We start from the raw sequence: 27,935 nt of genomic DNA, 5'->3' as shown, positions 1-27,935 counted from the left end.
GAAGAAAAAGGGTTATTGGACATTCTCAGGTAGTGAGAGTGGCGCGTAGATATCAGAATACTGAGTATGTAAGAACTGTCAAAATATCTGTACTGAAGAGTCCCTCTGCATTTGGTCACAAAGTTATTTAATTTTTGGAACCGTTCTTGGTTGTGTGATTGTTTCCATGTGTTGAACTGGCTTTGGCTGTGTGAAACATGGAAGAGCTGTCTCTTTGATAACTATCTCTCAGAAGAGTCCTTCCTCTTACAGAAGCAACTCTAGTTGATGAAAGCACCTTTCCTCCAGCTAGCTGATGAGTAGTTTAACACCTAAATGTTTTTGGGGAAAAATCATTCCATGATTCTATGGTAAACTAGGCCATGATGTAGGTTTTGCTCACCGCATAGTATTAGTTCTGGTGACGAAATCTGGGGTTTGTACTGTTTGTTCAGATCAGGAGGTTAAACAGTACTGACTTGCTTTGAGAAACCTCCTCCTGAAGTATGCTCTCTTCCACCACCCCTGTCGTTATGATCCTGCCTCAGTGAGCAGAGAGGGACCTGTGAGGCTCAGGGCAGACCTCATTACTCTCTACATCTACCTGAAACGAGGTTGTAGTGAGGTGAGTGTTGGTCTCTTCTCCAAAGTAACAAGTGATAGGACGAGAGGAAATGGCCTCAAGTTGTGCCAGGGGAGGTTTAGATCGGATATTAGGAAAAATTTCTTCCCTGGAACAGTTCTAAAGCACCGGAACAGGCTGCCCAAGGAAGTGGTTGAGGCACCATCCCTGGAGGTATTCAAAAGACGTGTAGATGTGGAACTTAGGGACATGGTTTAGTGGTGGAATTGACAACGTTAGGTTAATGGTTGGACTCGATGATCTTGAAGGTCTCCTCCAACCTAAACGATTCTACAATTCTGTGATTCTGTGTCCCTTTGACACATAGTTCTCTATGGCTACTCTGAGACTTAAGCCTTTCTAGGCATTATGTCATATCTGGAATAATATTTCCAAGCTTGGTATATCTGTCCTAGGCTCCAAAGTTCATGGGTTATTCTGGTGGCTCCTGCTCACAGGCAGTTCTCAATGAGTAGCACTCACATTTTGCCAAAATACAGGTCTCTAGAATGAGTCCTTCTACCGGATAGAGCTGCAGGGAGTCTTCTTGGCACTCAGGGCTCCCTTTTCTCCCTGGAACCCTTCTCCTTTCTGGGGTCTCGTGACATCACACATCTGCAGCCTTTCATCTTGGAAACTGGCAGAAAGAGTGGTTTCAGCAGCTGGTGAAGACTACATATATTTGCCTGCTTTTAAACATTTCCTCTGATGGGTGGTACTTGCAACATGCTCCAAGTGACAGTGTGTCATCTTGAGCTAGCCAGCTTTTAGCTAAATAACATGTTGCAATTCAACCCAGTCAGGAAAAAAGTTTCTACATCATCCTTGGTCATCAGGTAGCGATGACAAGGAGCAGTAATAAAGGAAGTGATGTTTAACGCATCCTTGAAAACTTTTAGTCTTTGTCCCCCTCCATCCAGAACTTGAGGTACAAGAAAACTGGCTATCACCAGCTGAAATTTTATTAGTCCTGCTTGCAGACTGGTTGCACATTGTGCTTCAGATACCACATGCACATGGGACTGACAGCCCAGGGCCAGGCTAAATCATTATACGTGGCGGTTGTGGCTCTGCAATAGTCTGTGCAGTAGTCAACTCATTATGCGCACATCACTTCTTTAGGAGAAGCCTGCATCTGAGCTGACTGCCCCTGCTGCCCTTGCAGAGATGCAGTCAGTGGCCAATGGAGCTGAAACCTGAGGTAGGTCAGTGCCTCTCGGTTGACTTCAGGGGAAACCCAGTTGTCTGAGCTGGCGACATTACTGAGAGGCCAGACTAATCTCAGCCCTTGTGGGAATTCTCATTTGTGAAGATGAAGAGGTGAGCTGGGGTGTCTGCAGATGTTCCCCTGCTTGAGGGTTGCTGATATAGATCAGGAGCCATTAATGGACATCTGCAAGATGCGTTGTCTCCCATAATACCACATGCACCTTTGGCCTCAATTTAAGACCTGGATGCATTTCCCTTTGGTGTTCTCTGTATGTGGGAGAAAGGGACTACAACACCTCATTAGAGATCATGTGAAAGCAAGTGTTTCTCAAGGCACACGGAAATATGTAATATCTTGGTGCTACTCTGTTAAAGACCTTGAATACCCTGACTGGCAGTTATGCAGGAGGTGGTGAAGGCTGGGGCAACCCTTTGGATTTTCCATATGGTCATATTTGTCTATGCTGACGCTGACTTGGCCCTAGCCGAGCTGCAGCAGCCTCTGTGAGCTGTGGCTGAAGTTCAGGGACAGCAACTGTGTGTTCTGTAACCATTCATTCCTCGGCAGAAGCTCTGTCTCTCTGGAAACACTATTAACAGTGAAAAGATACAAGCGTTATTGAAAGAGTCGGAAAAGGTTCTGAGGATGTTTTCTGATAGATCTCCTGTCTTTTGGGATAAATAAAGGTGATCAGTATCAAATAATAACTTCTCCAGGGCTATTCCACACAACAAAAGCAGAACCAAGTATGATCATAGGCATCTTCATTTTACTTTGTTCTTATTTGGGTTAAACTGCCTCTAAAAATGACTGTTTCACAGAGCTGGTTCCTTGTGAGGTGAACTTGCCTGCACAGTGCGTTTGCATCCAAAGCAGTTGCTCTGGAGCTGTGTATGATGCTGTCCTGGTAGAGTTCGTACCATTGCACATGGTGAGGATCCACACCTCCCTGGCTCATTGTCAATCTTTGCCCATCTTCCCTGGTATCTACCCACCAAGCAAAGCCTGAGGGAAAGCTCCAGCTGAGCTTTCAGTGCCATCAAAACCTTGGGGCCATGTCCCAGAGATGGACATGACTGCTTGGCATGGAGCATGGCTTTTGGGTTTGCTCTGGTGTCACTTGATTCTGGAAGGCTTGGAAGTGCTAGACACTCTGTTTTTAGTGTCTTCACTGTGATTTTGTTAATGAACAGTGGAATTTGTTTGAGTTTTCTGGCTTCCTCCTCTCGTGGTACTTGTAGCTGTAACAACCAGGATAGAGATTTAGATCTGATTAACGCAAACCAATCTGCTAATATAAAGTGAACCAAAGGCATTAGTATCAAACAAGGGAATTTACCTTTCTGTGATACTGATCCTCCCAAGTATTTGTTTCCCTTCCACACATGAATCTGATCATCTAATTTGTCTCCTGTTGAATAATTTCTAATTAAAGTCTCTCCCTATTCTGATTGCTTCTTTCTTGTGGAAGAAGAGCAACCTTTGGAGCTCTTCCTACCAGGCACATTGGCCCAGGTTGGAGGTGGCCACAGTCCAAGAATTTGTCTTGGAGCAGGCTTTTGTTCTCATGGTGTGGATCTGGTTAGGAATATCCCTGACTGGCTGATGAACAATCTCCCATTAGCACGGGCTTTGCCAGAGTGCTTACGTTCTCAGCTAGGAGAAATCGCTGCTTCTTGTTGGGTGGCATGACTGAGGCTGGCTGCTCACCCACTGTGAACTTCTCCTGTTGGTGAGCTAGCAGGGGAAATGGAACCTCCCCATCTTTTCCCACACAGAACTGTACCTGGATGCCTAGTTTTTCCCTGTTGAGGGAGGGTTTGGCCCTCTTTTAGAGCAGATGTGTAGAAAACTGTCTTCCTTGAATAGCTGGACCAAGTGGACATACTTCTTTCTCATGAAAAGCGCACCTGATTTAGGGGTTTTCTCAACTTGGTAAACCAGAAGGAAAAAAGATCACCATGATTACATGTGCTACATGGCCACTGGCCTGCTATTTTTATTAATATTCCTCCCTCCCCAAGCTGCCAGTGCAGGTTGGAGTTCTCAGAGGAGAAGTCCCTCTGGTACTACTCACGCTGGATTCATCAGTGTCTCAGTCCTATTGTGTGCCTCAGCAGCACAAAAAAGCCTAAGAGAAAATCATAACATCCTGGATCCAAGCCAAAGATTTCTGAGGTTCCATGATTTCTAGTTTAAACTTTCTTCTTCCAGTTTTGTGTTTCCTTGTTGCAAGTGTAATGAAAGATTCTTGGAGCCAAGTTTTAACAGAGGTTCATACTGATGAAAAATCATAAGATGACATGATATTTTGTTGTTGGTGTAGAAATAAAAGTGGAATGAGGTTCATCTAACTTTAGAGATTGAATGCTTAAGGTCCAATCCAAGATGGTTGTCTATCGTTGCTGTACACCAACAGAGGCAGAGGTATCTCCAGAGGGCAGATCTTCCTGTGTTTGGAAAAATGTCTAAGACACAAAGGCAAGTTGTTCTTTGGGAGCACCTATTTCTCCTTATTGACTACATAGGTGCTTAAATGAGTGCAACTTTATGCCAGTGAGCTAGAGAAGACAAAACAGTCTTTCGTAATGTCTTTCAGTGTCACAGCGTAATTGTTGTCTTTTGATATTTTGTTTTAAATTTTCCATAGAATTGTGGATATTATTCACTGGCCTGTGCTGTGTGGAGGTGAACCTTTGGATGCTTAAAGACAAAATGTTTTATATTATTGTAAGCTGCTGGCAGTGGTGACCATCCTTGGGTGTCCTTTCTAGACCTTTATTCTTAACATTTCTTTGGCACAATCAAAATGAGTCTGCATATCCCATGTCTAGAAGAAGCCACTTCCTCCCAGTAATATTTAATACTTCAACTGCAATGTGTTCTTTTAAAGAACTTTTTAAAAAACACTCTGTTGTGTTAGTCTATTGGATTGTCTGAAGACGATCAGCCCCTCTACGTAGTCACTCACTAGTAGGACATGGAGCAAGAGCTTGTTTACAAATTAATGTGGTTCAGCTCCACAATCTCCAGCTAAAACTCCTCATCAGTCGCAGCTGGTTCCTGAACAGGGAATCGCATCAGTCAGGCCCAACGGCAGCCTAGTTGTCCTAGCAAAGCCCCCCACTTTTTGAGTTCATTCACTGAAACACAGAAGTGTTTCCCATTTGTATCCCGTCACTGCTGAAATAGTAATAACCACACAGGAGTTTGGGGTTTGACCCTTCTCAGTCCTGAACTTTGCGTGGTCATTTACTCTGATGCAAATTAATGCAGACACTGCTGCTGTGAGCAGAGATCCTGCTGCAGCCATCTGCAGGCCTAAGATGCAAGGATACTGAGAAGAGATAGTAAATTTTATTCAACAAACTGATGCAACTGGAAATACAGACAAGTGTTGCAGTTCAGAGCCCCTTCATCAGCCTGAAAGTTTGTACCCTTTTCTAATTATATGTGGTTAAAACATCACAGATGATGCTAAATAAACACAAGCCAAAGAGAGCAGGACCTTCACATTTCTAAACAAGTAGACAAATCTTCAGGTGTTTGTATTTTTTCCAAGGTTTCAGTCCTGCTCCAAGCCAGAGGGATTCATGTCTTTGCTCTGGAGTCTGTAGGCACATTCTTTACCTATAACAGGGAATGGTGACAGTGGCCAACTTTTATGAAGGCTTGGAGACTACCAATGTAAACATACCCTGGGAGCAGGATGTCTCAGTGCTATTAGTAGTATTTCATAAACTAATATTTGTCCATCCCATCACTCCAGAGGTGCCTGTCACCTTTTCCTAAGGGATCTGCTCTAGCCTCCTGAGACCATCAACTGCTCTCGCATTTTTGCTTCCACCACCTCTCACATCAAAGGATCACATGGTGTGGGAAAAGCATCTGCCTACTTTAGATTGTCCTAATAACCTGGCAGATGGTTTCACTCTTGTCCACTAACTCTTTTATGTGAGGAACAGTGATTACTGGTTCTCCATTCCTTAATCCTTCCACCTGAGACATAATTAGATATCTAGCACCTTGACCAAGCTTTTATTTTCTGTCTCCTTTGTTACTGGATAGACCGGATCCATAACTTATTAGTCTTAGTGTCCTCCACTTTATCTTTTCCACTTTTATAATATCTTTTTTTTTTTTTAAGACAGAGAAATACACTAGGGATGCACCGTGTGGCTTATGTGGTGAAGCGATAGTATTTTACATTTTGTATTTGATTCCTCCCTGCTAATTCCCACTACTCACATAGCCCTTTTGGCTGAGCACTCAACCAATGCTGCATTTCTCTTTAACACAGAATATGTGGTGATGAGATAGATGGCGGTACAATGACCATCCAGAAAGCCATACAACTTCTGTGCTCCTCTGATGACAAATACCAGGCCATGGGTGCTTACTACCTCCAGCACACCTGCTTCCAGGATGAGTCTGCCAAGCAAGAGGTGAGCAAACTCCTCCAGAGCTCTGCTCTCACACTGGATGTGATGGCCGATGAGATGGATAAAACTGGTTTTCCTCAGTACCAAGGATCCATAGGTCCCCTTGAGTTTCATGATGGAGCCTTATACCTCATTAGTCACACTCAGGAATTAGTTAAGTAGATTTTCTCAACAGCAGTTAGTCAGGATTTTAACACAAAGGAATATTTACCAGGCAGCAGAGAAGGCTGTGTCCACGTTATCACCTTAAGCTTCCGTGACACAAATTGATGGGTTTTGGCGATACAGGAGCAGCCATCCAGATGCAGTGTCCTCTTCTGGATGCAGTTGCGCCTGGTTCCACACGAATCTTTTACTATCTCACAGCTGCAGTGTCAGAGCCACACAAAAATGCCCTGAATTCCATGGCAATCACTGTGCATTGCTCAGTGACATTTCACCCATTTTTAGCTATTTCAGGCATCTAAGCCAATGAGTTAATTAGTGATCGCATATGAAGATGTTTGATCGAACAAAAGACCTTCTTATTTTTCTTACGCTCTTACTCTCAGATTACTAAATTTATGCCAACATGCAGCGAAGGCGGCAGTCTCATGGGTGGATCTGCTGTGGCAAGACTATGGCAAAAGCTTATCCCCACCCTGGCCTGTTTGCAGCCGTGCAAACATGGGTTTGTCAAAATCCCATCCCTGGCTCTCGATTTCCTGGCACAATAGTGGAGCTGGACGTGCTGGCACAGTGTGGGGATGTACCTCTGTGCCCTGGCTGTGGCTGAACAGAGTGCAGGTACCCCAGCCCACCTTACGATTGCTAGTTGTGGGGTGGCCACACCCTTTGCTACCGTTGAAAACAAGTCTCTGAGCCCTGGCCTGTCCCATCGCTTCCCAGAAAGATGTGTCAGAGCAGGTATGTGAGTCATCCAAGCGCACACGTGTTTTCTTTGCTTTCTGAAAGGTTCTCATTCATTTTCTATTGTCAGCAAATCTCCAGCTGACGGGCTGGTTTGTGCCAGGAGGGGCTCCATGCAGGATCATGTCCCCGGGAGACCTCGTACAGAGGGCATCCTACAGCAGGAACCCTCATCATTTTGGAGAGTTCAGCTGGAAGAATTTACCTTCAAACCTCCCCAACATGTGCATGGTGTCCTGCAGGCCGGGGTTCACACCACTTTCTGATGCTGCTCCTGTTGAGTGCTGGAGTATGGCCCCATACTTCTTCTGGCTGACCTTGAGGGTGTTTATATAGTACCGTGACCATCCCTCTAAGCTTAGCCTGTGGTTTCAGGATGCAGATAAATTACCACGTCATATCATTATATTGCTCCAGATGACCTCTACAGATAGGCAGAGCCACATGTCCACCTGATACAAACTGATGGAGGTAGGTGAAAGTTTGTGGGAACAAGCACATTTATGTCTGCAGAGGATTTGGTCCATGGCTGTTGCTCATAGACATCGACCTCTAGAGTTTCAGCTCCAAACTCAAGGCCAACACCTTTGTGCTCGTGACCTATGGCCTGAACCAGACATGCCATCTGCAAGCTCTAGCCATCCTTTACCGCCAGGTCTGTTTTTCCAGCTCCCATGAGTATGTGCCATGTTGATTCCTTGCATTGCCATGACAGTTCTAGTTGTGCCTATCCCAGTGATGCTCTGCACACTGTGCTGATGGCAGCATGTTTTTCTTGGTACAGGTCTATCGGCTGGGGGGAATTGCCAAGCTTGTCGAGCTGCTTCGCAGCACAAACCAGAACGTACAGCGGGCAGCAGCTGGAGCCCTCCGAAATTTGGTCTTCAAGAATCCGACCAACAAGATAGAAACCCGGCGGCAGAATGGGATAAGGGAGTGTGTGGGCCTTCTGCGGAGGACAGGGAACACTGAAATTCAGAAACAACTGACAGGTACACAGCAGACTGCTCATCCCTCAGCAAGGACCGTGATCCTCCCTGCCTGTGGTCCGTGTTGCTCCAGCCTGCAAAGGCCAGGTAGCCATGGTGCTGCCATACCACAAAGAGGATGTTTTATGCTCCTGTTGCACCACATGGCAACCTAAAACAGAAGGCAGAGGAGGTCCTGAACCTTCGATGTCCCATAAGTGTTCCTCACATTGTAAGTGCCCAGTGGGGAAGCATCTGCCCCAGGTTTCCTGCCACAGCTGGGGTCACCCTGCCATTCCCATGCATCCCTGCACCTTGGCCCCCGTATTCTCAGGGAAGGCCAAGGGTGCTGTCAATCCCAATATGGTTGGACAGGTTATCTCACTGGTGTCTCACCTTTTCTTGAAGGATTGACATGAGTTTGTTGGTGCAGGTCACCCTCAGCTGTGACTGGGGTCTTGTGTGCAAGCCTTTATGAGATCCCTGGAGAGATGCCTTCCCCCTGCAACCTGATGGGAATAAACACTGATTCTGGGAGGAGTGAGGGTGCTTAGATGCCCACCGCCACAAGATACCATGCTGCTGGTGTCCATCCTGCCTGTATCCTATAGGGGTGGACAAAGACTGGGGTTTAGGGCAGCCTCTGCACCCTTAGTTCAAAGAGGGATAGAGTGAAGAAGGGCTTTGTTACTGAAATTCATCCTCACCTAAAGAAAGTTTCTAATGCATGATGACCCTCTGCTTGAGCTTGTCTCTCACTTCCTTCCTAGGACTGCTCTGGAACCTCTCCTCCACCGATGAATTAAAAGAAGAATTGATACAGGAGGCCCTGCCTGTCTTGTCAGACTGTGTTATCATACCTTTCTCTGGTTGGTCTGATGGCAGCTGCAAGAGGACAAGAGAAATTATTGACCCAGAAGTATTCTTCAACGCTACAGGGTGTTTGAGGTGAGTCATCAAGCAAGGACTTACTGTGGCTTGTGTCTGTTGACAAAAGCTGAAGCTGTCTAAACCCTCCTACAATTAGCTAAAGACACACTCATTGCAATTATATTAATAAAAAATTCTCCTTGAGAACATTTTCCTATCTAAGAGAAAGTGCGAAAAAATTGCATGCAAAATATTTTTCCTAGTAGCTTTTCTTTTGAAGTTTGTTCTTGCTAAGTCGCTGCTCAAAAAATGTAAGCTGCTTTGTCACAGGAGATCTGCAATACCGAACCCTGACAGTGCTCAGCTTAGACCAGCAAACTTCACACTTTTTGCCCTTAGATTTTTGAAGCTTCCAGAGAAACTTTTGGTTGCTAGAAGACAAGCTGGTTTGGGGTTTAGGTGACAAAAAGACAGAATTCTCTTTTGGGGAAAACAAGCATTTTCCCACTGATTTTAATAACTGGTTTAGTATGGAACAGTCCCATTGCCCTGGACTTTTCCTGGCTCAATTCACCAGGCAGGTCAGCTACAAAACAGGAGGTGCAGACTGAGCCTAGAGTGGTTTATTTTTTTCAGGGGAAAGCCAGAGCCCTTTTGTAGAGGATCTTCGCCCTGACTTGCTGTTTCTCCTACCACCCTCCTCCACTTGGATGCGAGCTCGTTGTCTCACTGGGAGCAAGTGGGGAAAAAAAATACCCGGTATAATTAGGTACTTTCATCAACTGAAGCTCTCCCCGAGGGAGCGCAGCACGGACCGCACCCTTACCAGACATGCAGCTAGTAGGAGCTGTATCTGCTTATGAAACAAAATGAGTGAATACGGTAGGGGCCTTTTGAGACTTGATACTATCGTCTTCTGTGGCTGGGAACTGTGTCTGAAAGATAGCGAGTGCTGCTCCCTTCACTGTCTTGGAAGGCACCTTCCCCGTGCAGTTGCATGTTAGAATGTGTGGTGTATATTGCATATGAGGTGCTCCACTTTTAAGACCATCTCAACCCACCACACCACACAACAGCCCATTAAAATGAGGGAAAGAGTATGATGATAGCTTGTAGAAGAAGCTTTCCATGGAGTTTAACTCCAGGCAGGCTCTGTCTCCTGAGACTTATCACAGTCTGTGGCAGTAATCTCCTACACCCTAGTGAAGACTGCCAGGCGCGGGTCAGTGAGGGAGCTCAAAAGGCTGTGGTAAGCAGGGCTGGGGAGCAAGCTGAGTAAGGAAAGCAGAGTGGTTGGGTCCGGAGCCCCTGCTCCGAGGAGTGCGCCGGGATTGCTCTGACTCACTGCCCTGCCACACCATAACACAGAGATGAGAACAGCCTTGGGTTTGCCCTGGGCTTGAGCCATTGCTGCTCAAGCATTTCTGGATTGCAGATGAATTCATGTTAATGAGGAGGCTGCAAATCACAGTGAACATCAAATCCAGTTCTGGAACGCCTGGAGTGAATATCTCACAATGACTGCCAACCTCTCTTTGTTTTTCATTTGCAAGCTACAAGGCAATAAAACAGGGAAGAAAAAACCCCGACAAAACAACAAAAAACATTTCCTGTTACTGGAAAAACTCCCCTGTCCTGGCAGCAACAGCTCAGGAATACATTACAACGTTACAAACCGGTCAATCCCTCCGGTCAGAGTGGTTGCTGCTCTTCAGCATCTCTGTCCCTGTTTCCTACACAAAAGTTGCTGTTGACCCTGTGTAGCTCCATGCTTACAACCATATGCACCTTCCTGATTTTCACAGCAATCCAGATAGTCTTTAGTCCGTCTTCTCTTTGGAAACACCTCCAAGGAGGCGATGAGTCTGTGTAATGTCCCATGCATAGCCTCTAAGGCAAAATATCACTGCTAGTCACTCTCACTAGCAGGATGTCTTCATTTCAGAGCTCCTTAACAGGACATTCTCCTAGATTAAATCAATCCTAAAGAGCAACAAGAGCTATGCACCCATGCAGTCCTACAGAAGGCCTCCAAAATGAGACCAGTGCACCAGCCTTGCTGAATCTACAGAAATATCCTTAAATTCAGTTACAGCCATAGCCAGAACAGAGCCCATAGAGACTAGCAAGTGAACCCAACTAATCCTCTCTTCCTTCTCTTCTGACATGCTCTCCGGCGGCTTTCTTCAGAAATTTGAGTTCTGCAGACATGGGGCGCCAGACCATGAGGAACTACCCTGGCTTGATCGATTCAGTCATGACTTACGCCCAGAACTGTGTGGCTTCTAACCGACCCGATGATAAGGTACCAGATGCTCACTCTGAGCTGTTTGCTAGAGCTCAGCCCCACAGTTAGTAATTGCAACTTCGGGAGTACTGCAAAATCCCTTCTGAACAAACATGAGGGGACTGGACTCTTTGGGGCTGCCTTGTCCTTCCACATGCCAGTGTGATCTGTTGTAGCATTGCAAGTTCTCTGTGCTCTGGGTCTGAAGTAGAGGTGGGTTTTACCATTTCCCTTTACCAAACACAGAGACACAGCAAAATATTTTGGCCTTTGAGCCCCCAGTATGCTTTCCTCCCTTCTGCTTCCACCTTGGGATCCTTCCAGTGCCTTAACCTCCATCTCCTGCTCTTCCCACCGCCACATCTCTTCATCCAACAGGACTCCAATATATAAGCCCCAGACTAGCATCACATTCAGCAAGAAGCCAGGAGCTGGCATCTTTCTGCTAGTCCTCTAACTGTGACTCTGATTGCTATGTGTGAACGGCACTTACCTTGGACAAAATAATGTTTATAGCCACATTTTCAGGGGTTCTACACCTGTGTTTCTAGCCAGACACCCTAAAGTCTTCAATGCCCAACAAAGTACCGAAATTATTTCAAATGAGCTCAGGACTGAACAAATCCTCTTTTGGGGATGGCTTTTGCAAGAAGACCAGTTTCAGCAGTGCATATTGACTACAGCTCTTTGGAAACGTAACAGGATGTTTTGGTGTGGGTTACAGGTATCTAGTGAAAATTCTCCCTTGCTCTTTGTATTGGGCACTCTGACATCCAGGTAAAGGAGGCTTTAAAGTCTGTTCTTGGTGAAAAATGACCTCTTGGACAAAGTCGTTGGAAGTTGACTAAGGCAAGAGGAAGACTTTCAAGATTTGGCATTTCATGGTGGGCAGTTCGATAGAACCACCCTCTGCACTCATGCTCTCCTTTCCTTTTTATCAACTTGTCTGTGGCAGTGGGACCTACTAAGCTTCACTGAGTTGGTCAGCTCACTGAGATCCACAATACAGCATTTGGGCTATGTGGCCTTGGTTCACATCTATTCTACCTTCTTCTTCCTTCCCATCCATTGCTACCTTAAGCAGGATCAGGAGCTTGTATAGCATAACTGCTAAAAAAAGCCAGTTATGGCATGGTGTATGTCCTCTTTGTAGCTACAGCAGGTGTTTCTCCGTATTTTTCTAACGCGATGCTTGCATTTTTATTCTGGTGGTGATTTCAGTCTGTGGAGAATTGCATCTGCATCCTGCACAACCTCTCCTACCGCCTGGACGCTGAAGTTCCCAACAAATACACCCAGCTCAACCACATGGCCCGGAGTGTTTATATGGACAAAACTCTCACAGGATGCTTCAACAGCAGGAGTGGTAAAGTGGAGGTAAGATGTGCCGTAACGGGCTTGCAAAAGTGATGTTCAGCCACAGGCAGGGGCTGAAAGCAAGGAGCAGGATCTGAGCTTCCAGTTTCTCATCTCTTTGTAGAATGACGAGTATGGTATTCCCCTTCCTGAGGAGGATTTTAAACCCAAAGGACCCAGCTGGCTCTACCACTCTGATGCCATCCGCACCTACCTGTCCCTGATGGATCAGAGCAAGAAGGATGCCACCTTGGAAGCTTGTGCTGGAGCTCTGCAGAACCTCACTGCAAGCCGAGGGCTGGTAAGCTCCTCTCCCCTCTGCACGCATGTGGTCAAAAGTGTCAGCACCTTACAATAATCAGAATGTAAAATGTTCTCCTTAAACCTCAGGGCACTATTGCAAGTCTCTCCACAGTGGATGCTCCAGCTGAGGTATTTATTAATGCCAAAAATAGGGTGTCATAGGGGGCTATAATCAGCATCCCAAGGGTTTAGCTGAGATTCATACACTTTCATAGAATCATAGAATCATTTATTTTGGAAGGGATCTTTGAAGATCATCTAGTTCAACCCCTCCTGTAATGAGCAGGGACATTTTCACCTGGAGCAGGTTACTCACAGCCCCGTCTGAACTGACCTTGAGTGTTTCCAGAGATGGGGCATCTCCCACCGCTCTGGGCAACCTGTGCCAGTGTTTCACCACTCTCATCATAAAAGATTTCTTCCTTACATCCAGTCTAAATCTACCCTCTTTTAGTTTAAAACCATTACCCCTTGTCCTATCACAACAGGTCTTGCTAAAATGTTTGTCCCCATCTTTCTTCTAAGCCCCCTTTAAATACTGAAAAGCTGAAATAAGGTCTCCCCAGAGCCTTTCCCGGGGCTCCTCTAGGTTGGTCGTACCACCAGCATCTACTGTTCTTGGTGCTCTCGCTCCAGGACACCAGTGAGGTAGAGCACAGATGTGCACGTGTGGACAGTTGTCATTAAAGCAGAGAGAAGAGATGTGTGTGCACCAGCGCCTGTGTGTGTTTTTTAAGTGGGAGGTGGCTCTAATAACAGTGTGGGTTGTGCTGTGAATTGCGGCTTGTCCTCACATCAGAGCTGCTTGTAAAATAGCTCTGATAGATGTCCTAACCCATAGGTATGGCAGCGTAGAGGTGACACAGTCTGCGTGACGCCGTGGGTATTGCAGGAGCTAGGGCACGGCAAGAGTCACGTCACGATGGCATCTCTGCTGTGCCCGATATCGCTACTGTGGGCATGTCCTCACAGGCTGCATTCACGTGGACAAACCTTGACTTGTCTGTTTGTGCCCAACTTCATCAATTCCAATTTAAATAAGATGGCTAGGGAGATAAAGCGATAATTATTTCATACGCAGGAGAGGCGTGTCACGTGTGCAAAGCGTTCCACCCAGAAACATGGCGTGACTCACGACTGGAGTCTTCACTGCTAGGACAGCATTAACCTGCCAGTTCTGATCTCCTTAGAGCTTTTCTTGCAAGTCTTTCAATGTGAAATACTTGGGGAAACTGTTTTTTTTTACAGTTTAACTAAGCAGGAGCACTAACAAGTTGAGAGAGGTTGTTGCAGTATGGGTAGAGCTGATCAGAGAAATGGGGCTGGGGCTATGTTCTTCATGGAAGTGAAGAGGCTTTCAGCAATCAAGATCATTACACAAGAATGTCTTTTGGGCAGGGGGGAAGGAAACAAACAAACAAAAACCAGCTTGTACAGTGTTGAAGCAACTTACTTCAGCCTTCTGGAAGGGAATGGTTGGAATTTGCCTGCGTGTACAGAAGTGGCTTCTCCTTTCAAGGGTCATTTTCCAGAGCCAGAGTTGGGATGGATTGCTGGGTTTGCTGTCACTTGAAGGGAAGAGAAACTGAGGGCAAGCTTACAAAGCTTACTAGAACCCTTCAGCTTATAGAGGAGAACTCTGAATCTCTTCTGAGGCTCAGCTTTACACATCCCAGTCCTGCTGGTGTGGATCTGTAACAGGGCACGTGTGCCTCCTGGAACATGGGAGGGAAATTGGGTCTCAGCCCATTGGAAGAGGGTTGCCTTCCAGGCCATTCCCTCCATCCCCATGTCACTGCTGATGGACATGTGTCGATGGTGGTGCAACAATCTCCAGCAGCCTGTCTGGTGGGGCAGTAGCTGAGAAGTTCAGTTTACACACTGTCAATAAGAGGGCAATTTATTAAGGATATGTATGTGCTCATCTGCACTGGCTACCTCCTGAGATCTTCTGAAATTACATAAGCAAACATGAGATTAGGACCCAAGATGAGTATGTTTGTCTTCAGCTTGTGTTTTGAATGTATCATTAGCTATTGCTATTCCAAAGCAGCCTATTACTTGTGGCATGTCAGGGAGCTGCAAGGGCATTGTGCAAGGAACAGGGCAACCTGGACGTGAAGGTAAAACTTCTCCAGCTTACGGGAATATCAGTTGGGTGAGCAACTGTCCCCCCTCAGGCTCCAGAAGGAGGACAGAAGTCCCAGCCGTATCACAGAGGATGAGAGGCTGACTTTGGAAATGCCTGTGGAGAAGAGGGGTAAATGACAAAGTAAGTGGGAATATGGTAGCAGAAGAAGGTATTACACAGATGCTTATTTAATAGTGTAGTCATGTTTGTCTGGCCCTGTACATCATTCAAGTTGTGTCCTCCTGGCATTAGAAGTCATGAGACATCTCTTTTCTGTCTTCTAGATGTCCAATGCAATGAGCCAAATGATTGGTTTGAAGGAAAAAGGTTTGCCTCGCATAGCACGGCTCCTCCAGTCCAACAGCTCTGATGTTGTCCGGTCTGGGGCTTCTTTGCTGAGCAACATGTCCCGGCATCCTGTTCTCCACAAAACCATGGGTAAGCAATTTCCGCTACACTGGATTCCAGAACAATATCTAGTTTCTACCTTTCTAACATCTGCCCACCTCGCTTTGTAAACCCCATAACAGGACTTAACCAAGCTTCGAAACTGGGCAAAGCAGACTCATATCTTCTGGCCAAAAGTACAATTACAGCTGATATCTGCAGGCTTAATTAACAAAATGTGTGCTATCTCAAAGACTTTACAAGCATGTGGTATGCTTTACAGATAACGACAAATCTGCAGGGTCATAAGGATGATGGTGTTTTGGGAAATGATTTGGACTTGACTACCCATGACCAATATCAGTGCCCTTCCAGAGGCCTGCAGCACTCTGTCTCTGAAAATCAAGTCATGACTATTATGCCACTACTGGCCAACATTATTAGTGTGTCCTTCCAGAGATAACACCGTGTTCTCATACTGAATAGTGCTAACACAAATAGTATCATTCACTTGTGCTCGGTTTTATTTAAATGTTGATTGGAACATTCCACCTCTTCAGCTCACCAGGTGCTCCCAGATGTGTCACGTCTCCTGTCATTCCAGTCTGCAAATACCAACAGCTATGGCGAGATCATGACGTCAGCCTGTTACACTCTGAGGAACCTCATCATGTCCAACCCACACCTGGGAAAGTCTTACTTGACAAGCAACATGCTAAATAATGTAGTAAGCCTGTGCCGAAGTGGGTGAGTTTGGGGCAGAAGGCATGGAGAGGGTCATGCACAGACATTTTTGAGCCTATGTACTCTGTGCAAAGCCAGATTTAACCCCAGAGCCTTCCCAATATCCTTCAGAGCTGTAATAAAGCATTATGCTTTCCCCATGCTTGTAAACTGAGACCGCCAAAAAAATTCACGCATATTGGTGGACGCAAATCCTCAGCACTGGTTTCTTGGAAACAGGCATGAGCTATCCATGAGGGGATTTGTAAAGGGGTCCTAGGAAATTTGCTGGCTGAATTTTAAGAAATTCTAAAAATAACTGAAGAATCAGCATCTTAAACCTTGTCAAAAATTCAGATCCTCAAAACAGGGGATGTCAGTACGCAGCCTGAGTCCCTAGCACCTGGTCTTCCCACCCACAGCTTCCTGCAAACCTTATCACGAAGGTCAGGTCTGAGATTGAAGCAACACTGGTACAGTGGGATTTTGCTTAGCTTTAATGCTCAGATTTGTTCGTCTTACTGTTGGAATATCCACCTCAAATGGCAAAGACACAGCTTTGATGAAGCGTGTATATATATATATACATTTTTTTTTTCCTATAAGTACCTCCCCATGTCTATTCACATGTATTTTACAACCACTGACCAATCCCAACATATTTTAACACTTTTTCTTCTAAGACGTGGTTTGAGTTTTGGTGCTGGGAATTCTGTCTTGCTTGTTATCCGTACTCCCTACAGTCCTGTGCAAAATCTTGTCACTCCTTGCCAGACTATATGTTCATTTCTGGCCGAACTGGTGTCAAACTTCCATGGTCTTTAACCATGTATTCTCCTTCCTAGACTTTGATCTCTCCTACCATCTGTCTTTGTTTTAAAATACCTTATACAAGTAACTTATTGTTTTTTGAGGTGAAAAGATGTTCACTTGCCTTCTCCGTCATCCTTGGATAAACCACTTACAATCTACCACTTGTTTCACGGCAGCAGAGAGACTCTCAGTCGTTAGAACTGGCCTCCTTGTTTAGTTTGGACCTCAGCCAACAAACATCAGCCAGTTTGCTACTTTTGTATGCTTCCACTCTACAGCAAGCCCAATTGACATGAAATCCAGCTCTCTGCTAAGTCTTCATTGTTCTGAATGGTATTAACTTCCACCTGAAGTCCCACTTTAGATCTCTCAGACTGGTCGTCAGCTAATTAACTACTTCAGCACATTGTTGCACATTGGGGTTGTGCATAGCTTAATTGTCTTGACTGTTTTGTGTGATGAGCTTTGTTTGCAATGACTCACTAAACTTCGAGGCTTTACTGAACGCCGGAGAGGTCTTCAGTGTGTTCCTCCTGTCTGAGAAACTCCCCAGTTCTTACAGTGTCCAAACCTTGAATTGTTCTTTTTCCTCCATTATTCATTTCTGTCCCCAAAGATTTTTACGCTGTTCAATTCTTAGGAAAAAAATGACAATTTACACCCAGGACTAATCTTCCTTGTTCAAGTCATATCATTTCAGACTGTTCCCATAAAGCAGATATAAAAGAGATGTCCTCTCTAGCGACTTGGACACCTGCTAGTTCACAAGTTGGCTAACTTTTCCAACTTCCCCATATAGCCTGTGAAGATGAACAACAAATTTTAGGGTGGAATTTTTTCAGTCCTACATCAGAAAGAGCCTCACCCACTAGATCAAACACCTCTACTGGGGGCTGTTGCATAGGTTGGATGCAGTCCCCATGCTCCCCACACTGATGTAGAGTGTAATGAGTCCTACACTGTGAACCTTCTCCTTTGCAGCACCACAGCCAGCAGAAACAGAGAACAGAGGAGGTCTCAATGGGACCAAATCGCCATGGAGAACACCATGCCACGTTGCACCTTGTTAGAAGTCGGCAGAGTTTTGTCTGTTAATCTGCCTCAGTTTCCCTGTGGACACACCTCCCTCACCTCCAGCATCGGTGGTGGTTTCGTCGATGTGTCTGTGTAGTGCTTTCCTGGCACATGCTTCTTTTGCCACCAAACAAACGCGTCCTTATCCTTATTTTTAAACTAGTTTCTCGTTGCATGTGAAGCTGTAAATCATTGGTTTAATATGCTCAAACAATTTTGTATTCATAACTTAGAAATAGCTTCCAGGTTACAGACAAGTAAGTTATGGATCTTTTCCTTTCCCACGTTCTTCTGAAATGTCAACCAGCACTCCTCAAAGCTGCAGTTTCTTTTTCTGGATGTTTCTTGTGGCTGTATTCGGAATGAAAGGCATCAATGGTTCAGCAGTTTATCTGATAGCTGTGGTTTCTTCTCCTTCCTGAAGCATCCCAGTGAAGTAATTGTCTCCATCGCCTGCATATATCCTCATCTATGACACGGGCTTCATCATGATGATGGTGTTCGTTCACTCTTCGTATTTTTACTCCAAGTTGCCAAAACATCGAATATTATCTTCTTTATTTGTTCGTGTTTCTGAAAATCAACCTACTGTCAGTGAATTACAGTGAAGTCTGATGTCCTTTACATCTTTCTGCTCCAACTATCTGAAAAATATTCCTCTGCTCATTTTCAAGTGACATTATTTCACTCATAAAATTATAATTTTTCTCAATAATTCTGCTGACTGCACTAAAAGCTTTTCTCCAAAATCTCTTTCGGTCACTTTAAAGCATCAGATTTGCATCTCAAAATCCCTTTATCACTGATTTATTTCAGTTTCTCTTTGTTCATTCAGTTCTCACACCTTTTATATTATACAATTTGATTTTGCGATTAATTCTAGGGTAATATTTTTCCAAAATTAATCTTTCAAGAAACTTAGGTCTTTCCTTGATTCTTTTCTGTGGAAGAGAGTTCTTCTCATCCACAGATTTCCAGCTGTCCGTTTCTTCCAAAGATTACACCTTGATATGAATTTTATAAACTTATAACAGTCTGACAAAGTCCTTCTTCCAGGAATTCCTTGGCATCTCCTGTGACATGCATAAGGTTTTTGATATTTTTGTCCGATGAGGAAGCATTATCTCCCCTCACTATTTTAAACACACGTACAAAAGCCTCGTCTTTTGTGCTGTCCTCGCAGTTCCCCCTGGCCTCACCATCTCCTTCTGATGAGGTTCTTTTCCTGTTTTGTAAAGTCAATAGTTTTTTGTATGGCTGCTGCCACTGCCACAAGTAGACACCTTTCTTTCTCTCTTTCCACAAAGTTTTTTTAAATAATTCTGTTTGTAGAAAACAGACTGTCCTTAAAACCAACTTTTATTTTCAGATATCTTGTTTTTAAGAAAGTTTCCCCGCAAATCAGCTGTCCTTGATATTCTGCTCCACCTTCTGCACTGCTGTAGTCACACGCTATTCCCAGCACTTTTGTTTAGTGTATGTGACTTTACATACTGAAATTGTGGTCACAGCTTCACCAGTTCATGCTCAGTCTTTTTGTACCTAAATAGTAGCAGCAGATGCTGTATGAAACAGAGACGGTATCAATCCCTCAAATGGAGAGTAGACCAATTCTTTTGTCTCAATTTGGAAATGGCTCAGATACCAGATGCCGGTAATCTTGGTTTGAAATGAAAAATTCTTTTGAGGTGTTCTCTGAAGTCACAACGACAAAAAGTACACATTTGGCGTCATTAGTGACAATTTGTATATAAAAAAAGATAATTACTCTAGCTTAGAAAGAGAGAAGCAACATGAAACAAGATATTCCTGAAAAAGAGTGTCAAAGACACATACTGACGTGGTTACAGGTATCTAATCATAGATAGCTCTATTGTTTTTTTAATGGCTTTTCAGCCACAAATCTTTTTTTAAACACAGTCATTCTGATGGCATGGCATAGGATGATTATAACCAGAGAAGTGATTTTGCAATGAAACCTAGTTCTCCTGTCCCAAAACATTGCTCAAGAATTTCCGATTACCCTCAGTTCCCCTTGTCCTCCATGCAATACCAACAGGAGTGATCTGCACAGTCCCTTTGGCGTTCACGACCAAATTAAACTTGCTTATTTCTGTGGTAACAACTTCTGTGTATGTTAGAGAAGTGCCCCAAAATTTGCTGAGTATGGTTACACTGCTGTCCTTCCACACTCAGAGTATGGTTCTTGCAGGTCCCAGGTTGTTCCTGATGACCACCATCAATCCCATTTCTCATGGTCTGATGAGGACTGTTTTGAAGACACAATGCTGGGTGAAGCTGTGTCATACAGGGAAGGTCCGGAATCTGGTCTCATACCTCTCCATCACTCTGGCTGTGACAGGCAGGGGTGGTCACACTGAACCTAGCTTAGGAGTCTCCCATAGGCAGGACAAGGTCCAGCAGATCAGGGGCAGCGATAAGAAGCAGCAAGGAGGTTTATATCTAGGTTGTCATATGAAATGTTCCAAAATTATAGAAGGTACTGTTGTGACTCATGGTTTCAGAGCTGTTACATGAGCAAGTATCTATTAACTTGTGCTGAGTAAGGACTTACGGTTGCAGATGTTATTACGAATGCTCCCGTCTCCTCCGTCCTCACCAGGCAGCACAGAGCCCGTTCCTCTGCTGCCCTCCCAAGTGATTCGCCCACACCATCCCTACAGACTCCAGGGAGGGGTTGGAACCATTTCCCTTCTCTTTCCCTCTAATCCCAAATTTTACACTCCAGAAACACTCCTTCAGCTCAGTTTAATGCCTGTTTTTCCACTCAAACACTCCTCTCTTTTTCATTTGTCCTGTGCTGGTCCCAGAGGTTGTTGTCAGGTAACATCGCTGAGTGAGCAAGGACAGTTTTATTGACAGTCCTCCATCGAGTCTAGCCAGCCTCCCAGCTGGACAGGAGCTTATTTGAAGGCTCTTGGTAATGCATGTGGGCTGCTGCTCTGTGGCCTACCAGAATTCACCGAGGTTGCTTTCATCTTCCCAGCTCCTGTCCAAAAGCGGCTGAAGCTGCTCGCCTCCTCCTGACAGATCTTTGGTCAAACAGGGAGCTCCAGAGTGTGCTCAAGCAGGTAAGGAAAACGCTTCTGCTTTTCGGCTGACAAGAACAACCCTGGTCTTGACTCACTCGCCGAAGTCGGCAAGTTTGCAAAGGCTGTGATTCAGCAGCGAGTACCGGCAGCAGCTGGGAGGAACCCGGGGTGCTGGGAGGACCACGATGCTTTCAGCACATGGACACGTGCTGAAGGTCCGAGCAAGAGGCAGAGAGTCGCAGCCGCAGCTGTGGGGACAGGCGTTAGGGGCTAAGCGGATGGCAGTGTGTCTGTGTCGGACAGCTTGCACCCTGGGGGTGATGCCCGCTTAGGCGGGCTCTTCCCTAATGCTCGTGGAGCCAATGCTGTCGTGTCTGTAGGGCACTGCTTTGTGCTGGGAACCGACCAGCAAGTTCTGTGCTAGCTTGGGAGTTTCTCTTTGTTGCAGTCCATCGTATAGGATTGGCATGTTGCAACAGATCCCTTGCAAGGCTCCTTTTCTCTTTCCCCCCATTTTCTTCTGTGTCCATAACCCTACCCTGTGGTTACACCACCCCTGCAGTCTGGGTAATCTTTTAAACCAAGAAGAGGAGTATTTATGATTTGTTTTGCTGCCTGCAACAGAAACTGTGAAAGTGCAGAGCCAGACAGGGCATGGAGCCATCTTCCAGCTCCAGTGGCTTACTTTGAACAAGCTGGGTTTTTCCAACTCAACAGCAGCAGCACCTGCAGAGAGTAAAGGGCCAAATTAAAGAGGAGTAACATCCACAAAGAGGAGTACCCTGGGGGCAGGAAGGTAGAGAGTACCAGAGTACCCAAATATCATTCTCATATTAACTGTTAGGGACTTTCTCCGTAGGACCTTCTGTAGCTTTGCACCAGGCTCTGCTCAGGAGCCTGTACCAACTCGTTTTGATGTGACTGAGTCACTCCTGCGTTCACACAGATGTTCATTGCATAGGTATACATCAGACAAGAAGGATGGGAGTCTGCATGGGTATATGCATCATGCCTATAGCTTTGCTGTTGTTCCAGGATGAGGAATAAGGTGAAATAATATGCAGTGATTGATTAAGTAGAGGTTTCCTTTGGTAAAGCTGGAGAAGTCCAGCTCTTGGCAGCTGGAAAGCAATGCAAGGAAGATGAAATCCATCAGTAACGGTGATGGTTCACGTATCAAAGGCACACAGAGGGAGGACAGAGGAGGCTGTTTGAGAATGAAGCACACTTTTTAAGTGGAGGACAACATTTGACGTGGCGCAGGAGGCTCTCTCTCACAGTAGTTGATAGTGATGAGTTTTGAAACCGGTTTGTGCTCACTGAACTTAATATACATCTTTTTCAGCAAGGATTTGATAAGAACATGATGGGCTCTTTAGCTGGAACGACCTTCAGGACCCTCTCCTCCAGATTTTAGGAGCCTCTCCACGTACGTTCAGGCTGCAGGTGAGAACGGGGCCCTCGTACATGGGGAAGGGGGGGTGGTGGGGGCAAAAGAACCATGCATGAGCCCCATGAGCTTTTTATTGTTTTTAATCTCCCCCCCTAAAATGGGTTTGGGAGATTTTCATCACAAGTCTTCTCAGCCCGAACTGCAAAGCATTTCTTTCAATGAGAAGTTGAAGTGGTGCGGTGCCTGGGTTAGGAGCAGATGTTGCCTGCCGTACATAGCTGTGCATTTCAGACGTGCTCAGCACAGGTGCCACGGCACAGACAAAGCTGCTCTACTTGCCTGTGCCTCACGTGTCTGTCTTACTTTGCCAAGCAATAACTGATGAACTGCATTTTTCCAGATCCTGTCAGGTGGGGCTTTTCACAGGAATCTGCCTGAGATGATTTTCATTCCTGAATTTTGAATAGTGTTATCCAGATAGCGTCAGTAACATGCAATTAATTCCAGCACATGCTATGGTATTAACCATTACTCTTAGGGATACTTTGAGCACTCAACAATCTGCCTGTAAGCCTCAAGTCAAAATCTGGAACTAGGTGCTGGCATCTGAAAAATCTCCATAGAGAAACCACGTTAGAGAAATCGTGGGCAGAATTTTCAGGGCATTGTTATGATTTTTTATTCAGTGTAAAATGAGGATTGAACCTGTAAGGCCCTTTTGTTTCATTATTCCCACTGAAGGAAAAGCTCTAAACAGTTTTGCACATTTCAAATATCAGATGTCTCTATGATCGGGACCGAGATTATCCAGAATGAATTATTGGCTCCTTTCCCCAACGTGCTCTTTGCCATCAAATTAGGCACAGTCCTGATGTAAAAGAAAATGGTGCAAACCCCCATTTCTCTGCCTGGGCACAGATTTCAGTTCTTTCTCTGTTGGGATGTTTCCACTGAGACTCAGAGGAGAGTGGAAGTCTGGGGGAAAAAGCTATGGGCAGTAGAGAAATTTGGTACAGGCCAAGAAAAAAGATTAAAAGTTGGTTTTGAATGTAATGAAAAGATTTCTTGAATGCTTCAATTATCTGGGTTTTCGGTTTGTTTTTGTTTTTCTCCATTTCAGAATCTGGAATTGGTTCCTGTCCAGGAAGACAACTCTTTCACAGTTACTTAGGATGTTAAAGACGTAGAGTGTTTCCGAGTTTAACTCAACTGTAAAGCAAACTAACCATATGGATTTCATGTGGATGATACTGATATTTTTAAGTATTTTCATCTTTTTAGGGGGGAGAAGGGACTTTTATTGAGGTTATACTTTCTTGATGTCAATATTTTTTTTTTTTGTTTTTGCAAAGAGTGTGTCTGTGGAACTCTGTGTGTGTCGCTGTGTATGTGTGCATGCAGGCAGCATACATATGCACACACAGCGAGTAGGATCTTCCTACAGGCTTAGCCTCCTGTCTGCCACCGAAAGTCGGTGTGAATTGTGCAGTTTAACCCCTTGCAGAGTTTTGTCTGATTCCACACACCAAATACTGCCACGCTAAAAACACGTCACAACCTATTTTCACCCAAGAGTATAAAAATTGCCAATTTTCGGTTGAGTCCCCCCGCTGCATATGGCCGTTATAAACAGATACACACAACAATACTCTTCTTTACAAAGGCTGGTTATTCCTAACGGGCTTCTTTTCTGCTTAGGAATTGTTCTCCAATGAGCTCTTATAGTTATTAGTATTTTCTTTCCTGTTACATGAACTCTTTATCTCAAGAAGCAAACTGATGTCTGCAAATTCTCTCCCGGGTCTCAGTAACCCTTCTCTGAAGCTGTACGTGAGGGGACAACTACAACACATCTGCAGAGCATGAATATTACTGGGTCCCAAACCACTCTGAGTGCCAGAACAACTCCATCTTGTGACTGTACCTGCACAAACGTGGCATTTGAGAAGCTGAGCTGGAGACAGGCAAAGTGTTTTTTCCCCTGGGATCACTGACTGCCACATGGGACTGAAAAAAGAGAGGGATGTGGCCTTTTTAATCACATTTTGTTTTTATTGATCAATGTAAAGAAATAGTATTAATATGCAAAGGAATGTAAGCACTTGTGTGAAGTCAGGCTTGGAAATATTTTATTTCTCGGTATCTTTAATTGTATGATCACCTTGTGATACTAAGGCTGTGATAGGGGACTGCTGAGCTCATTTTAGGTCAACCCACTTCTTAGAACAGTAACCATCTGATGAAGGAGACTGATCTTCCTATCTCCAGAAGAAGAATATCCTCTACCCATCACCAGAGGTGAAGCAGCTCAGATCTGTAGGGAAAGGACCAGCTGAGGAGACATTTTCTGGCTGTCCACCCCCCTCCCCATTGTTGCTTCTTCAAACAGTGCAGGGGCATAGGACGCCATTTTGGAAACATCAGGAGTGCAGGAGGTGCTTGGGAAGGATGGATTATGAGCCTGGAAAGGGAAAAACAGTCTCATTTTTTGCAAGTGTCAGACCCTTAAATTGATGGAAATCAGCAGGTCCCCATTCACTTCACAGAAATGGGGTGATTTGTGCCTGCTAAGGAACCGTCCATGAAGTTCAGATTTGCTCTGACACAGCTCTAAAGCAGTGGCACTCATTCGTCCCTTGTTCAGACCACAGGGAGGACGTGTCCACAGAGGAAGACCATTTTCCGGCTGGTTTTCCTCTTGGACTACAAAGGGTGGCTTAGTCTTGTGCACTTTAATGAACAGCAACTGTTTGTTTGCCTTCACCCACGTTCAGTCAAGAGCTTTCGGTGCAGAGCTCCCAGCCAAATGAGAGAGAAAAAAAGCACCTTTGAAGTGGCGAGCCAGAACCAGGAGAATCCGGTAGGACAGTTTCAGGAGCATTTAAACAGCAGCAAAGGAGCCCCAGCCCGCGGGCATGCCCTTGCCATCCCTGCCAGCTGTTCCCTAGCTGGACGTATATTCTCCAACGCACGGTTCAAAGTGTTTTCAGCAGGACCCGAGACTATGGATGTCCACAACAGCTACAGTATCCACAGGCAGGATTGTTAAGGTTTTGGTGCAAAAGTATGTTGCGTGCAATTTTGCATTCGGGTTTGTTCCTGTAATTACATGTTTGACAGAAGTCCTGGGAGCTAATGTTTTTCTCTGTAAGATTAATTGGGGAAACCCAACTACAAAATGTAATGGTGGAATATTGAGGAAATTCATTCTAATTGGCTGTTATTTAGGCTTTATTTTAAAACACTGCTGCTGCTTTCACTGGTAATGCAGTTTACTGAATCTCTATATAAGGCACCAAGAGCTGTAGCTACACGATCGTCATCTCACAATTAAATTTACAAGTACTGGAGATTTCGTTAGTAAGTATTAGATTCAAGGAGACAGATACGTCATTCACATTAATTCTATGAAGTACAGCAAAGTTGTTTTTCCAAAGCTAATAAAATGATAAAAATAAAATCTGTCTCCATCCTCATAGATCTTCAAAACATGACTGGGCAGAGCCCTGAACAATCTCATCTGGCTTTGACATTATCCCTGCTTTGAGCTGGGCAGACGGGAGAGGTTCCTTCCAGTCTGATTTTTTTTTGTGATGCTGTATGTTACTGCTTTCATACCTCAAAATATAGCTAAGTTGAGAGAGCAGTGGGCTGTGTGAATTGTAACTGCTCTGCCATCCCAGGGCTGTTTTGCAGCTATTTCTTCCCCAGGAAATTCTCCAATACTCAACTCTGTTTTCCTCTCAGTCTCTCTGTTTGTAAAACCTCGACTACAGACTCTGCCTAAGTCGATGAAGTGACACTGAAGCACGATGGTAAGAAGAGAAAAGAAAATCAGACTTACTGGAGTAATATGTTGCTCATAACCAGCAGTTTTGGGAGCTCAGTGAGGTTTCCACCACAGTAAATGGATGCTGTTCTCACCTCCAATGCAGAATTTTTCGTTCTAGGGAGACATTTTTTATTAAAGGCATGTTTTTAACTGTGACATACTCTTTGATGAGCTGTTTTCTTGTTTCTTGCTTCTTTAAGATCCAGGGTAGGGCATACCCCCAATGACAGGGACAAGAGTAGGTCTACAGCACCTAGCACGCCGTGCGTCGTAGTGATGGAGAATTACCGAGGAGGGAAGGACCATAGCTAGCAGCACTGTTAGCTCTGCTGGCAGCAGAAACAAGAGCAGTTGGGGCCTGATTTGTGCGCAAGACATGCAACCATGTAAATAAATAACATACTTGTTTGTCCTGGGCTTAGCAGAGCTTTTTTTGGTCTATTTTCTCATAAATGCTTTGTTTGTCTTGTGTATGTACAATCCAACCTACCCCAGCATTTCAGAAGCCTCATGGACGAGTAGAAGGCAGTAGGCAGTTTTATTCCTCTCTGACCACACACCAATTTGAGACCAACTTAGCCTACCAGTCCATAGCTATACAGTGTATTCTGTAAGATATAGGTATGTGAGAATAATGTATCAGAGTTTTGTTTTGGCTGTACTGTATGTATTTGCTTCATTGGAAAAGCTGAAATCAATAAAAATTGCTGGAATTTCTTCAGGCTTCCTGTTTTAGATGGTTTTATTTTGGTTGTCTTGCCACAGTATTAGGAAAGAGTAAGGTGCCTGTTTGAAAGTTTTGTGAAAGCCTGTTACCCTGCAAAAGTCACCAGTCTGGACTGCTCTGCCTTATGCCAACATGAGGAATAAAGCTGTAAATCACATTTCCTCCACCGTTACATCCTTGGCAAGCCTCAGTCCATTTCTTTCCCATGAGCTTTCCCAGTCACCACTTCAATCCATTAAAAATTTAGTTATCAATAGCTGCATGTGGATCTACAGCTTGTTGTGGCGAAAACCCCCACACCTCAGTTTCTTCTGAACCTGGCTTTTATGACCTGTGTTTGAAGCTCCCTAGATCTTATATTTAAAAAGTGTGGTGAGTTGATCCTCCCAGAGATTCTTTTTGGTCCAGGCTGGAAAGTCCTAGCTCACAGACCAGTTCCTCGGGCAGAGCCATTAACTCGGCACGTGTAGTCACCTTCTCTGAACCTTTCCCAATTAAATAATTTCCTTTCTGAGATTAGGAGACCAGGATGGCATACAGTATGCAGTAACACACAGTATGCAAAGGGTGAGTAAGCCATGGGTTTATATAGGGACATCACAGCCACCTTTCCATTCTCTTCTCCTTCCCTAACGTTTCCTAACATTCACCGTGGTTTCTGCAGCTCTGTTGTGTGCTGACCTGTTGTTGGGAAGGGCTGTCCATCATCGAGTTCCCTCCAAGTGGTTACGGTCATCTCCAAGTTCAATCTTTACACATGAAAAAAAGATTCTTTCACCCTATGTGTATCACTTCACATTTCTCCATGCTGATGTTTTTCTGTCATTTATCACCCCTTCCTTACTGGTCTGTAGTT

General features: G+C 44.9%; 1 protein-coding gene across 1 annotated transcript in view; it reads left to right on the top strand.

Annotated features, from left to right (window-relative positions):
• The window catches only part of PKP1 (plakophilin 1), a 42,960-nt gene extending 20,416 nt beyond the window's left edge, over positions 1 to 22,544 (top strand). Inside the window, exons 4-13 of the mRNA XM_009942937.2 lie at positions 6,112 to 6,256; positions 7,947 to 8,154; positions 8,901 to 9,078; positions 11,191 to 11,305; positions 12,509 to 12,664; positions 12,768 to 12,944; positions 15,362 to 15,515; positions 16,025 to 16,211; positions 21,082 to 21,166; positions 22,473 to 22,544. Coding sequence (XP_009941239.1) covers positions 6,112 to 6,256; positions 7,947 to 8,154; positions 8,901 to 9,078; positions 11,191 to 11,305; positions 12,509 to 12,664; positions 12,768 to 12,944; positions 15,362 to 15,515; positions 16,025 to 16,211; positions 21,082 to 21,166; positions 22,473 to 22,544 — 1,477 coding nt within the window. The remainder of the gene's footprint in view (positions 1 to 6,111; positions 6,257 to 7,946; positions 8,155 to 8,900; positions 9,079 to 11,190; positions 11,306 to 12,508; positions 12,665 to 12,767; positions 12,945 to 15,361; positions 15,516 to 16,024; positions 16,212 to 21,081; positions 21,167 to 22,472) is intronic.
• The last annotated feature ends 5,391 nt before the right edge of the window (positions 22,545 to 27,935 follow it).

The sequence above is a fragment of the Opisthocomus hoazin genome, chromosome 25, assembly GCF_030867145.1.
Source record: "Opisthocomus hoazin isolate bOpiHoa1 chromosome 25, bOpiHoa1.hap1, whole genome shotgun sequence".
Taxonomy (NCBI): Eukaryota; Metazoa; Chordata; class Aves; order Opisthocomiformes; family Opisthocomidae; genus Opisthocomus; species Opisthocomus hoazin.
The sequence above is the reverse complement of the archived record's forward strand: the minus strand, read 5'-3'. Positions and strand labels throughout refer to the sequence as shown.